The 11,045-nt window shown below is 44.6% G+C and overlaps 1 protein-coding gene across 1 annotated transcript in view; it reads left to right on the top strand.

Annotated features, from left to right (window-relative positions):
• Positions 1-489: 489 nt before the first annotated feature.
• Positions 490-11,045, top strand: part of OTOA (otoancorin) — a 79,795-nt gene continuing 69,239 nt past the window's right edge. The window contains exons 1-5 of the mRNA XM_070362211.1: positions 490-622; positions 10,222-10,313; positions 10,647-10,675; positions 10,768-10,798; positions 10,913-10,940. Coding sequence (XP_070218312.1) covers positions 10,226-10,313; positions 10,647-10,675; positions 10,768-10,798; positions 10,913-10,940 — 176 coding nt within the window. The 5' untranslated portion in view covers positions 490-622; positions 10,222-10,225. The remainder of the gene's footprint in view (positions 623-10,221; positions 10,314-10,646; positions 10,676-10,767; positions 10,799-10,912; positions 10,941-11,045) is intronic.

The following is an 11,045-nucleotide window of genomic DNA, read 5'->3' as shown; positions in this document are numbered from 1 at the left end:
TCCCCTTTATATAAATTTGGTCACATTTACTGACCAAGGTGTCTGAATATCTTTACAGTTCTTTTGTTTGTTTTTTTTACCATTGTATTATGGAAAATTCCAAGCACATGAAAAAGAAGAAAATAGATAATAATAACCCCTGCTCGGGAGGCAGCTAGTATCAACAGGGACCCAGATTGTTTCACCCAGATTCCTGCCCCTCCTTGGTCCCGGTTATTTCCAAGCAAGTCCCAGACATCATGTTTCAGCTTTGTAAATATGTATCTGCAAAATATAAGGACTCTAAAAAAAGAGCCATATTGCAGTTGTCACACGTGAAAAAACTAACCAGTAAACCTCCAGCGACCACATTGCTCCAATTGTTCCATCATTTTTAAAATAGTTTGTTTGAATTCAGATCCAAATAAAGTTCCTACACGCAATTGGTGGATGTGTTTGGAGAGCCCTTCAGCCTCTTTCCTCACCGGTCTTTCGGAAAGGGGCGAGGGAGAGAGCGCGCTTTTGTTGGCATCTTGCACCTGCGGGACTGTGACCCCCACGGCGCTCGGTGCCCGGGTCTCCACTCCGGCCGCCGCAGGGACCGCCCGCGCTGGACTCGGAGCAGCGGCGCCGGGCACGGCAGGTGAGGCGCGGGCGGCGGGGACGAGGCCCCCGCAGGGCCCGTCGCAGGGGACGCGGGCGGCCGCTGCTCAGGCGCTTGGGGGCGCTGGGGCCAGGGACTCGCCGCGGGGGCTGCCTGGAAAAGGGGCGCAAGCTACAAGGGGGGCGGCGGAGGCCAGAGGGAGAAAGGAGAGTGGGTAGAGGGAGATTCGGCGCCTTGAAGGGCTCGTGGGGAGGGGGCGTCCATGGGTGGGGAGGGGAGGAAATTTCTAAGAAAGGGATCCGAACCCCCTTAATAAAAGCAGCCATGAAGGCAAGGACTTTGTCATGATAATATCAATAGCAACAACAGAAGCATCAATAATAATAGCTACTATTTGTCCAGTGTTTATATGTGCCAGTGCTGGGGTCAGTTTTTTTTTTTTTTTTTTTTACATATTTTACATACAAGGAAATTTCTTTACATATTTTTCCAATTATATTTCATGGCTGTTGTGAGCAAGAAATGAGAATATTCAGGCAGAGCGAACCGTTACACATTGGATAAATTGATGAACTATAAAATAACATTTACACAGTCTTTGTGCCTGCTTAGGGGTTTCAATCATGTCCAACTCTTTGGGACCCCATGGACTGAAGCCTGCCAAGCTCCTCTGTCCATGGGATTCTCCAGGCAAGAATACGGAAGCAGGTTGCCATGCTCTCCTCCTGGGGCTCTTCCCCATCCAGGGATGGAACTGGGGTCTCCTGCACTGCAGGCAGATTCTTTACCATCTGAGCCACCAGGGAAGCCCCTGTCTTTGTGAGGTATTATCACCATCCGCATTGTACAAAGAAGGGAACGTAAGCCCTAAGAAGTCAAAGAGTTTGTTGAAGAGCACACAGCTAGTAATCAGTGGTCTAAATGAAAACTGGGGCTTCTAGCCCCGAGATGGCACTGGCCATCTGGAGTTCAGGTTCAGGGCCACTAAGCAGAGGCTGGAGAGCAGAGCTACTCAGTGTTTGGAATCATTTAGCTCAGGGCTTGGGACCTGGCCCTGCCACCTAATAGTTATGTGATCCTCGGCAGGCCACTCGACCTTTTAAAACCCATTTCCTTGTCTGTGAAATAGAAATTGCAGTTAACATTTGCCTCAAAGATTCTGCAAGGACTACATGAGGCAGTGTGTGTAGAGGGGTGAGGGCTTCGTTCTCACTCAATTCAGTGGTCGCTACAATTATGATTCCTAGACAGCCAGGTGGCCCTGCATCTGGGCCCCGCTTCTGCCATTTGCTCACTTTTTGAGTTCTGTGTGTCTGCTGAACTCACCTGTGAGACCAAGTGAACCTTCAGGGCTGGTGGATGGAGCAAATGTTGGCTCAGCAGGCAGAGGATGCCCAGTGAGACAGCATCCTCCTCTCTCTCCTTCTATCACAGAATCCCAAGCCTTCCATTTTGCTCTCCTGAGACTCAAAGACAGGGAGGAGAATGACAGGCCAGTCTCACCGTTAGGGACAGAGCTGGGAGCAGCACTCAGGCCCGATGCCTCTAGCCTAAAAAGAAAGCACACATTCCCTTGAGTAGAACTCAAGGGATGGGGCTGTTCTAATACCACAGTTCGAAATGAAATCCAAATCCAGTTCAAATAGCCTGGCAGCCTACAAACCAGACAAGTTAGACCACTTTGCATTAATACTAATGAAAATGGTCTTGTGGGGTTATTTTTTTTGCTTTCAGTAGAAAATCTCCAGGTTAGTATCTGTAGACCTGTATCTTTGTATCCATGATATGGACCTTAAATGGCACTGCTTTGCAGACAGTAAAACTCCATGTAATTGTGAATTGTTGGTTTCTGTCTGGGATGGGATGCCCCAGCATTGGGGGAACCTCCCAGCATCTTTTCAAAATGTCTCTCATGCATTGAAAGACTAGCTCATCCCAGTTGGTCTGCAACTTTCCAGGTCTTAAAGCAAAAGCCCTCAGTCCCAGGAAACCCCTATGGTCAAGGTTTTTAGGAACCCACGTTCAGTTCAGGTTTGTGGTTATTGTTACTGGTTTCATTTTGAGTTCCTTCAGAGTAGTCCTTGCCTGCCTGATTTTTGCCCATCTGCAGGCCTTTGGGTGGGGAGGGGGTTGGATGCATGGAGAAACCTATTGACCCCCAAATCACCATTGCCCAGCTCAGTCCTTTTAATCCTCTTGGCCAAGCTCCTGAAAGAGAGTGACCTGAGGGACTTTTAATTAAAACCAAATCCCATCCTGGCTTTGGACTGGGATTTCGTTGGAACGAAGACTTAATGTGCAGCAGAAAGTGGAGCTTCTATTTCAGTAATTGTAAACCCCTTGTAGAATTAATAGGGAGACTGCAGCAATAAGCACAAGAAGCCTCATTGTCTGGGAAACTGGAGAATTGTGAATGAGGCCAATGCCCCAGGGCAGCTGACCAAAGGGAAGGGAGAAAAAAAAGGCCAGAGGTTCCCCAAAGTCCCAAAGCCAGTAAGAGCTCTTAGGCGAGCTGAACATCCCCACCTGCGGGGTGGGATTGATGGAGCAGAAGGCGTCTACCAAGTGCATTGAGATCAGGTTCACTCAGAATCTGTTAGAATGCTCTGCCTTCTGCGTCTGGAGGTTTCCAAAATTTCAGTTTGTTTTTGCCCTGAGCAGTAAAATGAGCATTAACTGTTCCCAAAGCCGGTTGTGGAAGTCCCCTTGGGGGGATAGAGAATCTATTTGCATAACAAGCCAGACAATAGCAGGGAAATCTGTATTAGAGGATGCTGGGGCACTTATAAAGTAATCTCAAGAAACCATAGATGTGCACTATGGGGCTCCTTTTAAATTCCTGAGAGGGTGGCATCTGGGGATTGGGTTGTGAGCTGCCTGGGAGTCACCTGTTTTCCTATCAGACCTCTGGTCCCTCCTTTCAGAACCCTTTCCCAGTTCCTCCACATCTCTCCAAGCTTTTTTAAAAATAAAAACAGTTTCTTTCATTTTGTTTTTCTTTTAAAAAATAATTTATGTTTTGTATGTAGAAAATTTCGAACCCATACAAAGGTAGATACAGGAATATAATGGGCTTCAGCTTCAGTTTTCAATTTGTTTCCTCCATACTTATTTCCTCCCTCCTGTATTATGTTGAAACCATCTCAAACATCACATTTCTTCTGTTAAGTATATAAGAATGTTGCTCTAGAGCAGGCTTGGCAAACTTTTTCAGTAAAGGAACAGAGAGTATTTTCAGCTTTATGGGGCCACACAGCCTCTGTTGCAACTTCCCAGCTCTGCCATTGTAGCGTGAAGGCAGCCATAGACGATACTTAAGTGAGTGGAGTGGTTGTCGTCTAATACAACTGTATTTATGGACACTAATATTTAAATTGCATATATGAAATTTTCATGTGTCCAGACATATTGTTCTTTTGATTTTTTGAAACTGTTTAAAAACGTAAAAACCATTTTTATCTCGTGAGCCATGCAAAACCAGGTAACCTGTGAATTTGGTCCTTGGGTTGTAGTTAGCTAACCCCTTGAAGGAGGTCATGGAGAGGATGTGACCACCATTGACCTTCAAGCTGGACCAGAGCAATCAGAGACTCCTCACCCCTTCCCCATCCTTGGAATGTATGTTCTGCCCACTGTTCCCACCAGGGGAGCACTTTTTCAGGGACCTAACCTTGAGAGAGCAATGTGTTGCTGAGACCACCTGGACTTGACCAAGATCTGTTAAGTCCTCTATGTAAACTTTCCAGATTCTGGGGAGGCGAGGGTAGAGATCTATTCATCTTGGGGCCTCTCAAGACAAGCCTACTGTATAGCACAGGGAACTCTACTCAATATTCTGTAATAACTTTTATGAGAAGAGAATCTGAAAAAGAATGGATATATGTATATGTATAACTGAATTACTTTGCTGTACACCTGAAACTAACACATTCTGCTAGGTAGTTAGAATAGGGAAACAGGGCCCAAGATGTCAGTCAGGAAGCAGCTGCTAGAAAAAAACAAAACGAGGAAACTTCCCAAGGGACTAAGAACCTCCGGTGGAAAAACACACCCTCTTCTCTGATTGGTCTTGCATGTAACCAATCAGACCCCAGGAACAGTACAATTTCTCTATTTGCATAGGGTATAGCCAATCAGGGCCCAGGAACCTGCCCAGGGGCGGGAACAAGGGATATAAAGGAGGGGAGCCAAAATGGGACAGGGTCACTCCAAGGCGGGGCAGGTGTTGGTCTGTTATTATGCTTGGAGATTGTACTGCTTACCGCATGCCCAGTAAATCTTGCCTGTTTGAGGTGTTACTGGTCTGTCCTTTCAACTCTTTACTATGACAAGACATGGGAGAAGGAAATGGCACCCCACTCCAGTATTCTTGCCTAGAGAATCCCATGGACAGCCTGGTGGGCTGCTGTCCATAGGGTCGCACAGAGTTGGACATGACTGAAGCGACTTAGCATGCGTGCATGCATGCATGACAAGACAATAACATGGAAGAAGAACCAACCTGACAATTATAAGTCAACTATACAATAGAAAATAAAAAATTAACAAAACAAAATCCTCATTAAAACATTTAACAGCAGGCTTCCCTGGTGGCTCAGTGGTAAAGAATCCACCTGCCAGTGCAAGAGATGTGGGTTCGATCCCTGGTCTGGGAAGATCCCACATGCCATGAAACAAGTAAGCCATACTATTGAATTTGTGCTCTATTGCCTGGAAACCAAAACTATTGAGCCCTTGAGCAGCAACTACTGAAGCCTGCAGAGCCAGTGCTCTGCAAGAAGAGAAGTCACCCCATTGAGAAGCTGGAATACTGGAAGGAAGAGTAGTCCCTGCTAATGGCAACTAAAGAAAAGCCCGGGCAGCAATGAAAACCGAGCACAATAAAAAATAAACAAATTTTAAAATTATTTTAAAAAATATAACAGCAACAACAAGAAAAAAGGCAAGCATTGTAAGTAAGTGTCCTTGCTTAGTACACCTGCCATCTACCAATCTGGAGGGGCTGCTTCTTTCTCCAGTTTCTCCTTACCCTACCTGTATGGGGGCAAGATTGTGAACCAACATCCCTCCTTTAAAAGATAAGTACTCCTTTAAAAATATAGCCACATTTCTGTTATCAAAAACATTAACAGCAATTCTTTAAAATGTTCAAATATCCAGACAGGGAGCAAGTTTCCACAGTTGCCCCATAGTTTTTGTTTTTCATGGTTTGCTTCAATTAGGATCCAAAGAAAGTCTATATGCTACGAATAATTGTTATAGCTCCTAAGTTTTTTAAGTTCCTAGTTTCTTCCTCTGTGTGTATGTGTGTGTGTCTGTGTATGTGTGTGTGTGTGTGTGTCTATGTCTGCCTCTCTATTTGCAGTGTATTTGCTGAAGAAACTAGGTAGTTGATTCTGGGGAGTTTCCTACAGTTGAGTTTGCTGATTGCACCTGGTCTACCTAACATTTTAACAAAGGAACACCTGGGTCTCAGTCCTTAAAGCTCACCTATGTTCTCCCTTGTGCTCATTTTCTTGGTGATCTCATCCAGTGGCCTGGGTTCAAGTATCTGCTGGCTGCTCTGTGTAGATAGCTCCAGTCTGAGCCCTGCTCTAACTGCAGACTCAAACGCCAAACTACCTACTTGCTTTGTCCACTTGGATATTTTATGGTCATCTCAAGCTTAGCTTGTCCACATCTCCAGGGCATCTTCCTCAAACCTGCAACTCCTACGGTTTTTTCCTATTTCCCATCTCTCTGAATGCTCAGGCCCAAATCCTTGGAGGTGTCTGTGACTTGCCTTTTATTCCTCACATTCAGTTTATTGGCTCTACCCTTCAAAAAATCAGCAACCTCAGATACGGATGCCACCACCCTTATAGCAGAAAGTGAAGAGGAATTAAAGAGCCTCTTGATGAAGGTGAAAGAGGAGAGTGAAAAAGCTGGCTTAAAACTCAACATTCAAAAAATGAAGATCATGACATCCGAGCCCATCACTTAATGGCAAATAGATGGAGAAACAATGGAAACAGTGACAGGCTTTATTTTCTTGGGCTCCAAAATCGCTGCAGATGGTGACTTCAACCGTAAAATGAAAAGATGCTTGCTCCTTATAACAAACCTAGACAGCATATTAAAAAGCAGAGACATCACTTTGCCTACAAAGGTCTGTATAGTCAAAGCTATGGTTTTCCTAGTAGTCACATGTGGATGTGAGAGTTGGACCATAAAGAAGTCCAAGTGTCAAAGAATTGATGCTTTTGAACTGTGGTGTTGGAGAAGACTCTTAAGAGTCCCTTGGATTGCAAGGAGATCAAACCAGTCAATCCTAAAGGAAATTGATCCTGAATATTAATTGGAAGGACTTATGCCGAAGCTGAAGCTCCAGTATTTTGGCCACCTGATGCCAAGAGCTGACTCGTTAGAGAAGACCCTGATGCTGGGCAAGATTGAAGGCAGGAGGAGAAGGGGACGATAGAGGACAGGATGGTTGGATGGCATCACTGACTCAATGGACATAAGTTTGAGCAGGCTCTGGACGATGGTGAAGGATAGGGAAGGACAGGTGAAGGCCTGGAGTGCTGCAGTCCATGGGATTGCAAAGAGTTGGACGTGACTGAGTGACTGAACAACGGCAACCCTTCAAAATATCCCCAACCACTTCTTACCAGCTTCCCTGCCATCTGTGACTAAGTCATCACTATTCATCTCTTACTGGTCTCTTTGCTTTACCTGTTGCCCTTGTTCAGAGTATTCTCAACAAGCAATTGGGGTTATAGAACTAGTATTTTAAAAGTCAGAGCATGGCGTTCACACTCAGGCTGTGCTGTGTTCAGTCACTTCAGTTGTGTCTGACTCTTTGTGACCCCATGGACTATAACCCACCAGGCTGTCCATGGGATTTTCCTGGGAAGTATACTGGAGTGGGTTGCCATTTCTTTCTCCAGGGGATCTTTCCAACCCAGGGATCGAACCCAGGTCTCCTGCGTCTCCTGCATTGCGGGCAGAGTCTCTATTGCTGAGCTACCGGCAAAGCCCGCTCTCATTCTAATATCCCTCAATGGCTCTCGTCTCCCTCCAAGTGGGAGTCAAGGTGCTTACGATGACCTAATCTCACCTACTGCTGTCATCTTTGTGTGATTTATTGAACATGTCAGTTGCATTCCTAACGTCACAGCCTTTGCACTTCTGATTCCCTTTTTCTGGAACATTCTTTCTCCACACTTTCCCATTATTTGAATTTTGAAAACATCAGTTTGGCTTGTTTATTTCCTAAACCCATATGTAGGGCTTTCTTCATGCCAAGCATTGTTCTAAGTGATTTACTTCATTAGCTAATTTTATCCTCATATGATGCTAAGAGGTAGGTACCAAGGAAGCCCTTATCTTCTCTTTTTCAGATTCTTTTCCTGTATACATCATTACAGAGTATTGAGTAGAGTTCCCTGTGCTATATAGTAGGTCCTTATTAGTATCTATCTTATACACAGTAGTGTGTAAATGTCAATCCCAATCTTCCAATTTACCCCTCCCCCTCCCCTGTCCCATAACCATAAGTTTATTTTCTGTATCTGTAACTCTGCTTCTGTTTTCTAGATAAGTTCTTTTGTAGTCTTTTTTAAGATTCCACATACAAATGATATCATGTGATATTTGTCTATCTTACTTCACTCAGTATAACAGTCTTTAGGTCAATCCGTGTTGTTGCAAATGACATTTCATTCTTTTTGTTTATGGCTGAGTAATTTTCCATTATATGTATGTACTGCATCTTCTTTATCCATTCATCTGTTGATGGAGACTTTGGTTGCTTCCATGTCCTGGACGGAATGTAAATAGTGCTCCAATGAACAATGGGATGCATGTTATCTTTTCCTGTTATGGTTTTCTGTGGGTATATGCCCACGAGTAGGATTGCTGTTCCCTGTGCTACACAGTAGGTCCTTATTAGTCATCTATGGTAGCTCTATTTGTTTTTAAGAACCTCCACACTGTTCTCCAGAGTGGCTGCACAGCTCCTAGTTCTCTTATCACTTAAGAATTTGCCCACTCCAGTACTCTTGACTGGAAAATTGGTGGGCTGCAGCCCTGAAGATGGACTTTTCACTTTTATGCATTGGAGAAGGAAATGGCAACCCACTCCAGTACTCTTGCCTGGAAAATCCCAAGGATGGAGGAGCCTGGTGGGCTGCCGTCTATGGGGTCGCACAGAGTCGGCCATGACTGATGCGACTTAGCAGCAGCAGCAGCAACAGCCTGCACACGGTACAGCCAATCTACAGACACCAGGTTGTGGTGAAGGAAAGTGTTGTGTTTATTGCAGGGCACAAACCAAAGAGTCCAGGGCAACTGGTGCTTAAAAGTCCCCCCCAACTCCTCAGAGTCTTTCAGGGAAAGATTTTTAAAGACAGGGTGAAGGCAGAGGAGGGACTTGGGGTGATCAGCTCATGGACATTCTTCTGATTGGTTACTGGTGAGGTAATCAGGAGTGACCATCTAGTTCCAACTCGTCTGGGGTTTATGTGCTTGTGGGCAGCATTCTGGCTTCCCCAGGGGCTCAGCTGTAAACAAACTGCCTGTGATGCAGAAGACGCAGGAGACCTGGGTTCAGTCCCTGGGTCGGGAAGATTCCCTGGAGGAAGGCATGGCAATCCGCTCCAATATTCTTGCCTGGGAAATCCCATGGACAAAGGAGCCTGGCCGACTACAATCCATGAGGTCACAAAGAGTCGGACACGACTGAAGTGACTGAGGTGCACACACGCAGGGGAGAATACAGTTAACTTCTTCCACCTATTGGGGGCTTTAGTATCTATAAAACAGCTCAAATGACGTGGCTCAGAATATTATCTTCAGTCTTTGAGGAGAAACTAAAAGGAAACTAAAGGTCCTTGACACTTTTTAATGGCTTAATGGCTAAAGTATTATTATTTTGTCTTGCTTGTCTGTTTCCCTTCCTTTCTGCATTTTCTCACTTCTCTGAATTTACTCTTTGGAACCTGGGGATGGCCTAGGAAGCTAAAGTCTTTCTTTACACAAGAGGCAGGCAGAGGACATGGTGGGGGTGGGGGTGGGGGGGTCCATTCTGGGAAAGCTCCACAGGGTCTGGCTCATTTACAGTATCTCATTAGTTATCAACAGCATGTTCTTGGAAACTAATATTTGCCTGGCGTGCTGCAGTCCATGCGGTTGCAAAGAGCTGGACATGACTGAGCGACTGCACTGAACTGAATGACACTGATAGTCCTTTACATGCTTATTGGCCATTTGTATTTTTTAAAAATGAAGTTCAGGTTCATATTTTTTCCCTCTTGGCTTGTTCATCTTCTACTTACTGAATTGTAAGAGTTCTTTTTATTTTCTAGATGTAAGTCCCTTGTCAGCTATAGCAGAGTCCATGCTTTTACCCACTCCTCTTTGTTCAATTGAGGGGTATGAGAGGTGGTTGTAAGAATATAAACAGGCCATTATAACTGAGGAGAGAGATGATTGTGTTTTATACCAGCAAAGAAGTTTAGATGGAGCAAGGTGGATGGAATTTAAAAAAAAATCTTTAAGGGATTCTGGGTCTATCTGTTTTTCCCGTGTCTTCTGATTATTCTTAAATATGTCTAAAATATACAACCCTGAATTATGTCTGCTTGAATTAACTGCAGGAGAATGTCTCAGGAACCTTGGAGATGCTCTCTTTGGCTGTTCCTTTTCCTGAGCCATGGAGTGGCAAGTTATAGCGTTCCAGACTCCCAGGGTAAGTCCCGAGGGAGGAGTCATCTGTCTCGGTTTCCACACATCTCAGGGGATGGAGTGGGGTTAGGTCAGTTCAGGTATGTGGTGCTATGGAGTGTTCTGGGATGTGTGCCTGCCTGTTGCCCTGTATGTGCCTGTATGTGTAGAATTTTCAGGGTTATTCTAAAAGGGTTTCTTAAACCAAGATTTCCTCACACTGGCACAAGTATAATAAAAATTCACTAAAAATTTCCTTCATGAGTAACCTTTTTTGGGGGCTCTTTTCTTAACACATCTGTATTTGTGAAGGTCATCCCATTCAATTCTGTTTTTATATTCAATGGCTTTGTTGCAGATTTGCACCCATTGTTGCAAAAGATGGCGGTGAGTATTCCATTTTCTTCTAAACAACATCCCCTCTGCTGAAACCGCCAACTCATGGATGTTAAACTTGATGTTATCTCTTTGCCTTTTAGGAAGAAATAATAGATGGAAGCTACCTGAATGGTAATGTTCCCCCGTCCCTGCTTGTTGTGTCTAAGAATTTCAAACAGGAGGTGCCTGTGATCTCTCTGGAATGATTCCTTTTTAAGTTGTCTTTTCATTTTATTTCCATTGTAGCATTGCTGGATCTCATACAGTTCCAAAGGTAATTCATCCTAAAGGGGAGGGGGAGGGATGGAATAGATTTTCTTAATGGAAGTCCCTTAACTGTAAAAACTACTATATACTCATTTATCCAGTTTATCCAAAA

Source organism: Bos mutus, chromosome 25 (assembly GCF_027580195.1).
Source record: "Bos mutus isolate GX-2022 chromosome 25, NWIPB_WYAK_1.1, whole genome shotgun sequence".
Classification (NCBI taxonomy): domain Eukaryota; kingdom Metazoa; phylum Chordata; class Mammalia; order Artiodactyla; family Bovidae; genus Bos; species Bos mutus.
This window is presented reverse-complemented; position numbering and strand designations above follow the sequence as displayed.